Raw genomic sequence first — 15,575 nt, 5'->3', positions numbered from 1 at the left:
ACCTGTCGAGTCAATTTGTTTCGGTTTCATTGGTGATGTTTGGAAGTTAATGCTGCATGAAGTTAATTGCCTGCACATTTACATACGTCACCATTGTTTCCAAATTCCAAAAAGGGTCTTTTAGCGTACAGACATGAGAGTGGTGTCAATCTCATCTGACTCTCGCCAAGAAAGCTAATAAGCGTATTTCCAAAAGAAATATTCCTTTAAGATGGCTTGTCTCTGAACCTGAGACACTAAAGAAAGGGCAGAAACTAAAAGATCAACACTAAAAAGGTGCAGCATGAGCTTTTCCATCTAAACCAAGTCAATTTATAGACGTATCCGACTTCAGAGCATTAGTCTAGCGTGTTGAACCTGGACACACTTGGTTAGCTTACCTTGGCATCTTTGGCGTAGTAGAGCGTTCGGCCTCTCAGTTTGAAGTAACGCTTTTTCCACCTCTGGAACGAGCTGGTCTGTTTCAGCAACAATCCCTCCTTTATACTCGTCTGCAGGGACAAGAGACACAAGAAAAAAAAGTTTTCAAAAGTTTTATGGTATCAGTGAAAGGTTCCATCAGAAAACAACACAAAGCTCCAGTCTTTCTTACATCTCGCTCAGATGCAGACCACCCTCTTGGTTTTATCTACAGGAAACTGTTAAGATAAAAAAAAGGTGTGTACTGTTTATACGTGTGTGTGTGTGTGTGTGTGTGTGTGTGTGTGTGTGTATGTGTGAATCTGACAGGCAATTTCATGCATGGGAGAAAAGGAATAGGCCAAAGAGTGGAGAAGAAAGGAAACCCATTACACACACACACTACCCGTCATTTCTCTAAAGAGCTATAAACACACATCACTCTCACTCAACCGCTTTACCCCGGGCCAGAGAGAGAGAGAGAAAGAAAATGAACGAAGGACGTAGAAGTAGAGAGAGAGAGGAAAGAGAAAGAGGTGGGGAGAAAAAAAGGGCGAGGACGGCATCCCATTGACTACTTCTGCTGCCTCGGCCATCTGTTGAACTCAGAGGAACTCGACTAAACACAAATATGTCTTCTACCATTGCAAGTTTGACAGTCTAAAAACAGACTCGCATCATCACGCAATCACTTCGCGAATGTTCCACCGCACATCGGGGAACATTTTATGGTCATTTTGAAAGCGAGGCAGAGGAGGAGGAGGAGGAAAACGCAGCATAGTTACCTAACCATCGGCTGAGAGACGGGGATGATGGAGCTAAAAGGACACATCGTTTCTACTTGAGTGAAAACAATGGAATTGTGCTCAGAGTTTAGCAGCCTGGAGTCTGAATTTCCATACAGACGCTAAAACAGTGTGTGAGATTTCTACTACGTCCGACTCTTAGTATGGAACAAAGATTGCACACTGTTTCTCGTGAAATATTATCGTAGGCAAACACTGGACTCTGCGACAGCATAAATATCCCACAATGCAATGCGGCAGCGACGACCACGTTCATATCAGACAATGGCGGACGGCTCTGTAACGTTTGTGTGTAAAGTGTAGGATTCCACTTTGCTGGGCGTAATAGATTTTTTAAAGTAGTCGAGACTACAGCTCAGTGTGTACCAAAAGATCCATAATCCTGTTCCCTCAAACTAAAGTATGTTGAACATTAGTACACGTGTGTTTTGTGTGCATACACTGTGGTACAGTTTTATTTTTTGCGGGAATAGATAGTGACTTTACAGCCATTTATTTTAATTAATAGACAGACATAACAAAGAAATAAGATCTCCTTGTCTCCTATAAAGCCAGCATGTGTGTGTGTGTGTGTGTGTGTGTGTGTCACATCAAATCAAACCATGCATCTTTCCATGAGAGACACAGTACACACACTCATCATCATTACGACCACAATCATCTTGCACGCATTAACACACACAAAACACACACACCGAGCATACAGAGCAAATACAGTGAGACATGGAACAGTGGATATGGAAAACATAAAACACACACACACACACACACACACACACACACACACACACACACACACTGTGGGGAGGCACATCATTCTCTCTGGGCACACAGAGGAGAGGTGGGGCACACACACACACACACATGTAGAGGCTATTTATAGCGGAGGAAGGCCGCTCTCTGAGGGGAGAATTACAAACAGAGACAGAGGCCCGAAGCTGACATCCTGCCCACCAGCTGTGTCAACTTAAAGACAGAAAACACTGCTAGTACAGGCTACACACCGTATACACACTCACTGGCATGCCACAGTGGACGAAGCAGGCACATATAGAGCCATAATGTATCGCAAATGATGAAAAGAGTTGCATTTGTTGTGACGTTCCGAGTGTTAATTTTACCGCTTCACTTCAGGAGTTCTTACAGGCTCGGTTCGCCCAAATAACAAAACATATTTTCTCAATTAGCCGTTGTGGTGTGTAGGCGTTGTCAGTACAGTAGAATTACTTGGGAAGGTTTTTATCTCCGTCAGAGATTTCTGATCTCTACCGATGAACAAAAGAGGGGAATAAAAAATCATCAAGTGCTGAGGAAGCTACAAATTGCCCCGAAAAGAGCTGCAAGACTAGTCTTACACGGCCCTGTAAGAAAAAACACAGACAGCGTGCACGTTAACTTTCCTCGAGCGCAGACACATTCTTTAGCAAAGGAATTAAGTCCACTAAACCCACGTTTTTTACACAGTCAAATCACAGTCATTTCACTAGAACGGAGCGGATGAATACCAAATTATAATTCCTCTCCCAAAATCAAATGCCTTAAAAAAACGTTTATCATTTACGTACGTCAATCCAATAGCAAGTCCTCATTCAGAAAGCATTTAGGAATGAATTATTTAAGCAGATGATCGATAGTCGAGTGTTGGTAGTGTATAATGGTTTGTTCCTGTTCCCCAGCGATGGCCCTCGAGGCTGATTCATAAGACTACTTAATTAAAGATGATGTAAGTGGATGTACTAGGAATGAATGGGAACAATCGCCTCCTTGATATAACACAATTAGAGGTGAACATGAGTGGAGCATAGAGTAACACAAATGTGATGTTGTTTAAAGTATGTGTAAAATGAATACGGTGGACTCAATTTCGGTCCCTTTGAAGATTAGCTGGTGCCGTTAGCATCAGCTAATAGGGATCATTTTAAATGAATTAATAAACGATATTAATTAATTTAAGTAACAGATCTATTATAAAAAATAGTTGCAGCCCTTAGTTTTTACAGTGTTTCTATTTGCAAAAACTAGTTCCAATGAGATTCCAGGAATATCCTGAGCTTGTTTCTGCGAAGACATATTGATGTAAATTGTCTTCAAATCTCAACAGAAATTAAATTACCGTCAAATTAGTTGCATCGGGGCATACAACTTCGAGGCAGATACAGTCTCTCAAAGCCTGACTGAATAAAACTGAATCTAAATGATCTGCCTTGCTAAATACCACGAGAGGTAAGCGAGATTTAGGGGCAGTGATCCTTAAGAGGAGCACACCGGAAATGTTGTGTTGCACTAGCTGAGACATCCTGACTTCTGCTCCCTATACGTCAAGCTCTAAAAACACTAGATCCTACACCTCCCGTTATGCAACTTGACAGCATCTTTCATTGCACCCTTTCACCCAAGTTTGTATGTCAAATAGATATTTAAGAGATGTCCCTTTGTTTTTGTTTTAAAAAGCTCTCTACAAAGCCAGAGCAAATGCTCCTAGTTCGTAGTGAATTGAAGTGGAGTGTCCCTTTAAAAGGCGACGTATAGAAGAACCTTGATAGAATTCGAGTGGGTCCATCTGTCAACACAAATGTTACCATTAAGTTCATTAGTGTTGTCTGTTTGGACATAGACGATCACTGAGGGGAAAAAAAAACACAACAGGAAGATTCTCTGACACAGCTGTCTACCTACGTTCGTTCCCTGCTTCCCTTTCCTCGAGTACGGCCTGAACGCCAAATTCCTGCGGTGAATTAAGGTGGAATACCTAAATACTCACTACCCTAGAAGGACTTTAAGCTACTTGCCCGCAACTACAATCAAAGTGGGACTGAAATACAGCAGCATGGCAGATGAAGTCATCTCCTCATTTAAACATGTTGGGCTACAGGAGAAAAGTGGAGGTTTAAGAATCGCGGATGGATTACTGAACGGGCATAATGGGCACAGGCCCAGGGATCTAAAGTGTCCCCGCTGGTCTTCACCTCCAGAATTTCACTCACAGAGACACCAACCACCCAAGAAGAGACTCAAAATGACCACAAAGAAGCATAAAACAACTACAAAGAGACTAAAACAACTACAATGAGACCAAAACAACTACAAAGAGACTCACGAGGACTACGAAAAGGTGCAAAACAACCTCAAAAAGATGCAAAATGACAACAAAGAGACAAATATATATAAGACCAAAATAATAAGACAACTACAAAGAGATGAAAAACTGCTGCAAAGAGACCTCAAAGAGACTCACAAGGTGTTTGAAAAGGTGCAAAACAACCTCAAAGAGACTCAAACTGACAACAAAGAGACACAAAACAACCACAAAGAGATGCAAAATGACTACAAAGAGACACAAAACAACCACAAAGAGATGCAAAATGACTACAAAAAGACCAAAGAAATTACAAAACAACTACAAAGAGCCACACAATGAACACAAATGGACACAAAACAACCACAGAGTGATGCTCAATGACTTCACAGAGACACAAAACCAACAAAAAGATGCGAAACAACTATAAAGTGTACGAGTCTTGCTCCTGTGGGAAAAGTGGTGGTGCCTCTTGCATGTCTGTGGCCAGGGGCCCATTGTCTCATAATCAGTCCATGTAAAGAGTGCGTTCAGTCTCTCATTTGAACAGAACTGCTATTTGAGAAACACTGAGGGCAGAGTCGGTCATGGCTGCACACTCACATGAACGTACACATATTTCTGCTTGGACGGCTAATCCACTCGTAATACACCTCATGACTGATTGAGACAAACACACACAGAGAGTAGGTGAGCTGGGGAGTAGAGTCACTACACAGCAGAGAATGAGCTCTACTAGTATTCAGGGATCACAGCTTTTTAAGAGTAACATTCAAGGACCTTTCAAGCTCTTTCAAGAGACCTCAACCTAATGTTTCCAGACTCTCAAAGCATTTTTCATCACACCTTAAGTGTTACTATGAATGCAATTGCTAAAAATAAAGTTTAGACAATTATTTACCTTAAAACCACGGCAATCAATATACAGTATATTGTCCCTCTTTGTTTATTTGATGTTTTCATCATGATGTGATATAATACGACGATCATTTACACATTTAAAGAATTTGTGGTTTACATGACAAGCATGTGTAGACCAAACCTTTCAAGGAGTATATTAGAATTCAATTTCTAACCTTGAAAATATAACTGTTGAAATGAAGCATTTTACAAACTTTGTACGAACACTACAGCATTAAGTATTTTCTTTTTAATCTTCAGGGAGAACACACTGTTACCACCCACAGTGTACAGTAGTTGCTTTGTGTTTCACGTCATCTTCAGCAAACCGACAAGAAATTCCACACGACCTTGTGTGGAGTGACGACGACTGAGATTGTGTCTCGGTGCAAAAAAAAGCGTCCGGATAGAAAGTTTCCGCCTCTGAGCCACCGAAGTCACAGAAGTAGAAGAACTCACATCCTCTCTGTCCAGCCTGCGCAGCCCAACTGACTTTGCTCTAGTTGGATGTTCTATTTTCTATTTTGTCCCTCCTTGGCCTCCATAGTTCCTTTCCTTGTCTTCATCTCCTTCCTGTTGCCAAGTAGGCCAGAAGTGATCTATAAATAGTCCCTCTGCTTGCCTCCGTGCACCGCTCCTCTCTTCTGCTAAATTGTGGGACACAGAGCGAGTCCTGTGCCAGAGAGAAACGAGTAACCTGAGCCCCATGTACCTTACACCCACACTCTGCCTCGGCCACTGACAGGGTGACACACACAGACTCTAAACAGAACACACACACACACACACTCACACAGACTTATACAATGAACAAAGGTACAGGCAGTTCAAATGAGTCCAGCAGCTGTGGTTGGTGGATAAGAGCAGAGCAGGAGTTCCATGGGAGGCTAAATGAAGTGAGCAGAGCAGAGCGACGTCCTGTCTTTGACGATACCCAGACAAACAAGCTAATCCCCACAGCTAGTTCATGCAGTACGGACCTCATCATCTATGAATTTAAACTAGGGCTAACTAGACTCACCGATAGACTCCCTTATACTAATGGCACAGCCTCTCGCTCTTACTTTAGAGCTCCAGAGCACCGTGTCCTATACCAATTCACAGTCCCTTCTGGGCCTCACTGAGGTTTCTAGCTAATTCATCTGATAAAGAAAAACATCCTTGACTTCCCACCTCCTGCTTAGCTTAATTGTTTTATACGTTTTTTAACGCAAAGAGCAACGATTCTTAAAATGATAAGCCTCAGAGTGGTACAGGGCGGCTAAGATAGTCCTTAATATTGGGATTGTTGTAGTGTAGTTGAAGCGATCCACTTCACCATTCCACCAATGTTAAAAGCCCCACAATCATTCTATAAGATGGGAACATGAATAAGGGTGCAACCGATGATTATTTTTGTCATCACGGAACCTGTTGTTTATCCCATCGATCAATCAATTAATCCCGTCGTCTAAAAACAGCAGAAAATAGAGAAAATTGTCAATTCGAGTGTCCCGAAGTTCAAGGTGCCGTCTTCAAACGTCTTACTCTGTCAAAATAAAAACACAAAGATGTTCAGTTTACAATGATAAAAAAAAATGACTCAAGACGATTAACCAATTATCAAAATAGTTGCAGATAATTTTCTGTGGCGAAACTAATTCATTGATCGTCTCATCGTCACAGCTCTAAACATAAATGTTAGTTCCACGAGTCGTCTGATGCGCTCAGCAATCCCTCTGAATGATTGCGAACATGTTATTCTTGTTTAAGCTCAAACGGGAACTTATTCCTCTTCTGTATGACACTGTCAGTCAGAAGCTTTGCTAGGTACTAAATCTGTCCTCTGTTTACGGATGTTTATGGTCAACTCAACTAAATCCATAACAAAAACTGAAGTGTGTGGTTTTTTCGGGGGGGTTATGTTCCCATTTCTTGGCCAGACGCAGTGACTTACAGGAGTCTCGTGGTCACCGTGAGGCTGCCAGGCAACGGTATGGATTAAATAAACAAGACAGGCTGGTAGGACAGATTTTCTTAACTTTTGGGCCGATCCAGACGAGCTGTTTTCCCCATGTTTCTGGTCTTTATGCTAAGCTACGCTAACTGGCTGCAGCCTTACATAGGGCTGGGTGGTACGGCCAAAATCTTCTATCCCGACAACAATTAATATCAGGATATAGAACGTTTTCAGGTAATTATATATATATAGTCTATATGAAATTGTATATTTTGTACCTATACTCATGTGTAATTAAGTACTGATTCTTTATTCATTTAAAAGGTCCATGGTGTAGCATTTATGGAGATCTAATGGAAGAAATGGAATATAATATTAATAAGTATGTGTTCTTTAGTGTATAATCACCTGAAAATAACAGCTGTGCATTAGTTATTAGTTTATACCTACCTATGGAGCCAGTCGCCATGTTTCTACAGTAGTAGTTTTGGTGTTTTCTCGTCTTCCACCGTAGTTCTCCAACATACTTGGCACACAGGAGAAGGTGCAGTTGGTTGCAATCCACAACCTCACCACTGGATGTTGCCTAATAATACACACTAGACCTCTAATTAAGAACTTTTGACGCACAAAATGAAAGAAATGTCCAGGTAGACACTGATAGTTTGATTTAACTACACCGGTCTATTCTCATTTGCACAATTCTTCAGCACATCATGATTCCATTGACGATAAAATATCGTGTTGAATTATCGCCCAGCCTTAGCCTTATATTAAACAGACAGATATGAGAGCAACAAAGCAAAAAAGGATATATTTCCCAAAATGTCAGTTTCTTTAACAAACTAATCCCTTTGGAACGACAACCAGCCTGAGGTAGACGTGTGAGAGTCTTGTCTGTATCCTATATAAGGCCTCCACTAATGCTGCTGCTGAGGGAGCTTATGTTGGGGGCTTCTTCCCTGCCAACACTGAAAACTTCTTACTAATACAGAACCAGGGTCTCGCAGGACACTTTGATATTTATCCGCGTCAGCTTTGCCTGAAGAAGAGCTATCCCCGTCTGGCAATTTCAACTCATGACTGATAAGACTAAACCGATGTGACTGAAATTGGTCAGTCCATAAAGGAGACTGCTTACTAATCTGTCCTCGGTTTTAGTGGATGCTGACTGCCGGCTGCTGAGAGAAGCCCCATTGTCTTCGGAATCGTCCCACGCAGTTATTATCTGTTATACCTCCATTTTCGACTCATTTGTCATTTCTGAATAACACTGGAGCGCTTGTGGAGCCAGAACAATCAAGGCTTTTATAGGCTGGCGCTGAATCGCTCTCCATTTCTTCCTCTCCTGTAGCTGTCTTTGCATATTTGTGCTCTCTGTTGGGTGTAATTGTTACTCTGTACCCTTCCTCCTCCTCCGACTCCCACCGCATGCTGAAATTTCACCGTGCAGATGGGAAAATTACAATCCGGTTGTTGGGAAGGGGTAATTCCCCTGTCTGTGATCTCCTTTGTGCAACTGGACCACATATGCAGTTAGTTATACGAGTGTCAAGTGGGCGCAGGGGATGTAAAGTGATGTTGTTGAGGCCAGCAATTTACCCACAATCACCTGATTTAGATTCAGCTACAGCTTTGGACAGTAGAAGGGACACAACTTTACATCGCTTCAGTGCCACACTGGATGATGCTACGTAATTATGTACAGTTAATATCTCTGCAAGCGAGAGCGGGAAAAGGCCGACTGACAAAGTAGTAGGCGAGGCCGTTGCAGCAGAAGTAGAGATCCCCTTATAGCATTGTGTTCCTTCAAGTCTCATTCCTGCAAACCATCATCATGTGGCAAATCTCCTGTTTAAGTATAGTGTCTTTATAGTGCAAGTATAGTGCGAGCTTTCAGAAAAGGAAAAAAAAAAGAGGAACAAGTGTTTTGCCTCCGCTTTCTCAATAGGAAGTACAAGTCATCTGCGTGGGCAGAGACCACAACACGTTGAGGAAGGCTTTGGGTACATGTTCCTCCTACTATTAGGCTTACCTATTTGAGATATATGACATGAAATGGGCGTGTGGATATTGTGTTATCTACCCAACGCTGCCATTTTTGACCCAGGTCTCTCTTGCAAACAAGTATTTCAAAAGACTTCCTGGTTAAATACATACACAAAACAACATCCACCAATTGACTCAATCCAAAGCTAAGACCCGAGAGTATTCATCCAAAATCTCTGCCTGGCTTCCCACAAATGTAAGCCGCAGTGTGTCACTTCTTCCGATGCACAGGGACACATGGACCGAAGATGGAAATTCTCTACGATGCCTCATCCAAATCCCGCCTAACTCAGCCTCAACTACCTGATCTGGATTATTTCATGTCAGGCTTGCCGACTGTTCCCAGTCCCCTGTGCAGCGGGCAGGCTCCGGTATGCCATCAGCTCTGCTTTCAATCACACAGCTACAGTATTAGTCACAAGTTTATAAGCTCTCCTCGGCGGCAACAGCACACCCTGAAAAGACAGAGAGGGGGCTGAGTGGAGATGACAGGAGAGAAGAGGCTATGAAAAGACTATTCCACCTCACATATTTGAGCACTACGTACATGATTTTGTGCGTTTCTTTATGGCTAAAATGCCTTTAAAATAAGAAGTGTAGTGCATTCATGACATGATAGAGGAAGAGAGAAACAACAGTGTTTGGTGGCCATATGATAGAGCATCAAATTCCCTTCATGTGCGGTCAAATCCCATTACTTTCTGTCTGACAAGAGAAGAACATCAGGCAGGGATGAATGATGCCCAATATCTCATCTCTGCTTCCAACAGTTCGACAACAACAACAACAACAGCAACAACTATTCACGGCTGCCAATATATTGATTTTGCCATGATGGGTTTATAAGTGGCTATTAACAATGAAATGTTAGCTACAAATAGATTTCAGTTGCATCGTGTGCTGCACCGACTAGAGACAGAGACAAAGGGACAGCACCAGAGTTACAGTTCACTTCTGTCAGAGGCTCAGACTTTCACTGTTAAAATATCACAAAACATATTTCAAGAATTTTATATAATTCATTTTATATCATTTTATATTCATAAAATAGCATGCATATTTCTGCGCATTGTCATTTTTATAAAATGTTCTTCTATGACAAAATACTTAAATTAGTTGTTAAATTGGACATTTCTGCAAAACTTGCTTGACTTTTGCTTCCCGCTCCTTGTCTGCTTGTTTTTGCTGCCATCTTTTCCCAAAACGGACACTAAATGTAAGCACAGCGAGGTCAAAGCTGAGAAGACAGTCGACGAGACCTACAGTGATTTACCTGCCCCCCCCCCCCCCCCCCCCCCCCCCCTCAACCAAACCAGCTGTCTCTTATAGGGGGCATTGCCACGGAGTCGGCCAATAAGGGACGGAAGATTTGGTTGTCTGTGGCAACCAGAGGACCTGAGAGATAGTGGACGGAGAGGGATGGACACAGACAATGTGATGGCCAAGCGTACACATGCATGTCCACACCCACACACACACACACACACACACACACACACACACAAACACTGAGCAAACAACCCAGTGGAACAACACTCAGTGAGTCAGTGCCTGCATGATCCATTAGTAACTCTCCGCACACACACACACACACACACACACACACAGACAAAAAACCCACTGACCCAAGCTACAACTCTGAGACCTTTAGTAGCACAACATGCTAAACACACCGACACAAATACAGCGGAAGCGTTCATACTACTGTGATACCAGCATGAAGTATTTCTAGTGTGACATGCAGCCCGCTGTTTATGGTTCGGCAGGACGGATAGAGTGGGTCTGGGCTCTCGGCCAGCCGATGCAATTAGCATCCCTCTCAGTATACGTACGTTACTGCAGTCGGCGTGCTCCCTGTGACTCATATCGACCTGGCTTTCATGCACTTTTAAAACTCCTGCCGTTAACTTCAGAGGCAACAGGTGAGCAGAGTCACCGAGCGCGTGGAAAAGTCAACTCACGATGAAAACAAACATCAGCTGAGGGCGGGGGACAGTGATCAGCTGGATCTGTGTTTACCCTTCTATGTTATATCACCCGTGAGACTGGCTCTGGATTGAGTGCAACATAATAAAGCTATAACTGTGAGTCAGTCTATCACAGCTTTGGTAATCTATTAAGTATCATATATCAGCTTAAAGAACAACACATTTGCTCATTTTTTTTAATAAATGCATTGAAAAAAAAAGTGATGCTTTCTATCAGCCGTGCAGCATAGCCTCTAGGAAGCACTACACTCACTCACTGGTGGGGGGGATTTGCATATGAAAGGTACGGCCAGACATTCCAGGCCGGACAAGCATCTAAATATACCCCCATTCTGAATAATGCAGACGGGGTAGCGCGGGGCAGTCAATAATTAAGTGGATCTATTGGTGTGGGAGGACGGCACTCATTTACAGTGTACAAGATAAGTGGGCCAAGACAGCTAAGGTGTCAGAGGTAAGAATTAGCACGGCCTCCTCTTACTCTGTCCTGCACGTCAGCGCACGGTCAACCCTCTGTTTTATTAGTGAAACTCTTTATCATCTAAACTGATTTAAAACCTCCCTTTCACATACTTGCAGTCATGTCAAAACTGACCATTTGCATGAAGAAGAGGAGGAAATAATATGTGTTTATGTGTTTTCTTAAAATGCATCAAATAAGTTGTATCCTTACTAAAGTTGTTCTACACTTAAACTTAAACAGGTTAGAGTGCAACAGGTTTAAACAACTTTTTGGTGCAGTTGTTATTTTTTCTCTCAACTATTTCACACTTTTTTTTTCCCAAGCAACATCTAAAAATAGATAAAGTCGTGGGCTGAGCCCTGCAGTCTTGTCCTGCATAAGCCCACATGACAAAGTAGCCTTAAAGACCACCAATACCGAGTGGCTTCACTGGTACTCGGACCTCATAAGACTTCATAGGACCTACAGGCAATAACCCCCCCACCCCCCCACACACACACAACACACACCACTGTGGAATGGCTGAGGCAGCAGGTAGGTCAGAATAACACGGAGCTCCACATTCAAACATTCACATTCAGTTAGGAAGACAAAGAGACGGAGGTGTCCTACCTTGCTCCTGATCTGTCCTGAGGTGGACACTTTCCGGATGAGTTTCTGGGGGCCTTCCTGCTCCGCTTCGCTGTCAGACGACTCGTCCGCAGCTCCGGAGCCGGCGACAGCCCCCACCACATGGGCATGGATCCCCGCCGCGGACGCCGGCCCTTTCTCCGGTTCCTGCCGAGGGGAGAGATAAAACCAGTCGGGGTTAGCCTTCGCAAACCGGTCCGCCGCTCCCTTCCTCTCCTGGAGGCGAGAGCTGCTCAGCGGCTGGGAAGCGTCTTTCTTCGCTGTCATCTCTCTCACTGTCGACGGAGACGGCTGTGTTTTTCTGTGAGTGTGTGCGCGCGCGCGCGTGTGCGCGCGTGTGTGTGTGTGTGTGTGTGTGTGGGCTGGTGAACGCATAGGGGATGTAGCATGTCGCGGCACAGTGGGGATGGGCTCCACAACACACAACCCCCCCCTCCCCTCTCTCCAGTCCCTGCTTGGTTGATGGTTGTGGCTCCAGCCAGTTCAGACTGAGGCTAAAGACCGCCTCATCCACTCCGTTAACCGGCGGACATGTCCGTGGCATGGCAGACCCTAGCGGCTGTTTCACACAAACCCTGCAGCCGAGCACAGCCCCCCCAAAAAGTAGTAAGAGTGTAATCCAACTAAACTACTTCCATTGTTAATTTTTCTTACTCAAATACACTTTTAATGCACAATGTTTGAATTAACCTCGGAACATAAATATCACAATAAATCAACAAAAAGCTGCACACTCAGGGGAGTAATCATGATATCATGATATAATAATTAGGCACTATTTACTATTTATGTATCTATTGTGTAATTCTATAGTGACTGACATCTACTTCTCTCTCTCTCTCTCTCTCTATATATATATATATATATGTGTGTATGTGTGTGTGTGTGTTATGTGTGTATGTGTGTGTGTGTGTGTGTGTGTGTGTGTGTGTGCGTGTGTCAGATAGTCAAGTCGTTTGTTTCACCAAAAATTGTAAAGTAAATCTAGATGTTCTAGATTTAACTGAGCAGCAACATGTATTCGACGTGACAGTCCAAATTAATTAAATGCATTGGGCAAAACGGTAGGATTGGGGTAGCGGAGCCTAACATATTTGATACGTGAAATTAATCTAGAGAAGAGAAGACTTTCCCCGTACTCATCTGATCAAAAATCTAAATTAAATCTTTTTAGAGCCATTTATGTACAGACTACTAAACATTGTCAATGCGTTTGACTTCTTTTTTTATATAACCAACACTGCCTACATGAAGACACCCCACAATAACATGTGAACGGTTTTGAGTCTGTACAAATCACAGCAGTGGGAAGGAAAACACGCAACACGAACGCAGGATATTACGGAGAAAGAAACACCTCCAAAGTGTAAAATAAGGTCAGAAACTCGTTATTAGACCTGAAATGCATCGTAATACGGTTTCTTCTTTTCTTTTGGGGGAAGCTGTGCAGACTTGTAGCGAAATGAGAAACGGAGTGATACAAAAAAAAGGTGGAAAAAAAGTATCCAGTGTTGAATGTTACTAACCAGTTCCTCCCAGGCTGGGCTGCGGGTGTAATGGTAGACATCCTCCATAGTCCCAGACCTCTGTGTCCGCTCCGGGGAGACAAAAGAAAGGAATCAGGGAAAGGTGGAGGGACTCTCGACCTGCCTACTCGCTACTCATAAGCGCGCAGAAGAGCCGGGATTTATTTCGCCTTGTCGTCCCCTTCGCTGCCACCGCTCTCCTCTCGCCTGCTCCGGTCCTTTCCCTCCGCGCTGTACTCCCTCTCTCTCTCCCCCTCTCTCTCTCTTTCTCTCTCTCTCGAGGGCCGAGCCTATCTATCGGCGCGCTTCACGTGATAAATGTCAGACCCGCTTAAACGCGCGCTGCTCGGCATGGTTTGGTCACAGCCCGGTGGCGGGGATCACACGCGCACAAACTCGAGGTTGTGTGCACGCTATGAATATATGTGTGGGCGTGCACGTGAGTAAATCAGTGTGTGCGTGTGTGTGTGGGGGGGAGTGTGTCGTTTATATTACGTCATCGATTTAGGTATTGCCTTTGCTAATCCACGAGATCATGGATGATAGATTTCCCTTCATGTCATTTGATTTAAATACGTTGTAGGCTATTGATTATTTACTCTCTTCACTGAGCACTTTCCTTGAAGTCAACAAAAAAATAGCATGTGTATTTATTTTGACATTTTTGATTGTTGAAAACAATTATATCCTATATAAGACAAATAGTCTGGGGCTTCATTTTATGATGTGCTGTGAGTTAGAAGGGACCCCAAAAATTAAAAAAAAAGATTATATTAATAGAAATAGAAATGTTTTTTATATTTGTACTAGTTGTACTAAATAATTACGGATGAGAGAAGGGTTTGCGACCAAGAGAAACAAATAATTGTGCTGCGATCGATAATAAAATTAATCAGTTTAAAATATTAAAATGAAGACCACCGCATTGTTGGAGAGATACTTTTTTGGGGCATACTTTAGCACAGTCTGCACACACATTCAAACACAAAAATAAATCTACCCATTGTTATCTATTGTTGTCACCAAAATCATATTCTTCTAAGTGTTCTGTTTTATTCACTATGGGAAAGCAACCCAACGACTGTTATAGTCACATTACGATGTTATTAATGTTGTAAATATTATGTCGGAACCATCGAAGCTCAAAGGAAATGAAACCACTACGGAAGACTTTAACCCCGGACCCATTTGTCCCCCTGTTATTATCTTCCGACTCCTACAAGCTGAGCCGACATATGTTATGAAATGGGTACAGGGCCGGTCAGGACATAGCTTGAGGGTTTTATTTCACACTATGTTTTAGATGGTTTAAGGATGCACACCCAGATATTATGTAGCGGCACGGCAGCGGCTATCGCTGCCCGAAGAATGCGGAATATTTTGGGGTCTGTTCTGGGGAGAGACGGCTGGATGTGGAGAACTCATGAGGTCAAACTTCTCACCACATCTGCAGGTAAGCTGACCGTTTGTATGAAGCTGTACCACTACAGTGGACACGTTTGACATAGTTTTCCATCTGAAACAGCTAATTTAGCTAATCTGTAGTCACACACGAGTTCATGCTGTCTATGGTAGATGCTAGTGCCCAGATAAATAATTAGCTCTTACCTTAGCTAATGTTTCTCTACTTTCTTTGGACGTCAATGAAACTGTGATTGCTAGCTCACACATTACTGGTTTTCAAACTAGCTAGTTTCGCGTTGAGCACAACGAACTGACAAGTATGCGATTAGCATAGCTAGCTAGTAGGTCAAAGGTGAAAGCCAGGTGATTAGCAAACGTCAAGTCATTAAACTAAC

The 15,575-nt window shown here is 43.0% G+C and overlaps 2 protein-coding genes across 2 annotated transcripts in view; one reads left to right on the top strand and one right to left on the bottom strand.

Moving 5' to 3' along the window:
• The window catches only part of dgkh (diacylglycerol kinase, eta), a gene marked incomplete at its 5' end in the record, with an annotated part of 51,550 nt that extends 37,726 nt beyond the window's left edge, over window positions 1-13,824 (bottom strand). Inside the window, 3 exons of the mRNA XM_079169606.1 lie at window positions 381-491; window positions 12,233-12,397; window positions 13,777-13,824. Coding sequence (XP_079025732.1) covers window positions 381-491; window positions 12,233-12,397; window positions 13,777-13,824 — 324 coding nt within the window. The remainder of the gene's footprint in view (window positions 1-380; window positions 492-12,232; window positions 12,398-13,776) is intronic.
• A 1,212-nt stretch (window positions 13,825-15,036) lies between these two features.
• vwa8 (von Willebrand factor A domain containing 8) overlaps window positions 15,037-15,575 on the top strand; it is a 54,146-nt gene continuing 53,607 nt past the window's right edge. Inside the window, exon 1 of the mRNA XM_079170940.1 lies at window positions 15,037-15,229. Coding sequence (XP_079027066.1) covers window positions 15,091-15,229 — 139 coding nt within the window. The 5' untranslated portion in view covers window positions 15,037-15,090. The remainder of the gene's footprint in view (window positions 15,230-15,575) is intronic.

The sequence above is a fragment of the Pholis gunnellus genome, assembly GCF_910591455.1.
Source record: "Pholis gunnellus genome assembly, chromosome: 12".
Lineage (NCBI taxonomy): Eukaryota > Metazoa > Chordata > Actinopteri > Perciformes > Pholidae > Pholis > Pholis gunnellus.
Note: the sequence above shows the minus strand (reverse complement) of the source record. Positions and strands in the feature narration are given on the sequence as shown.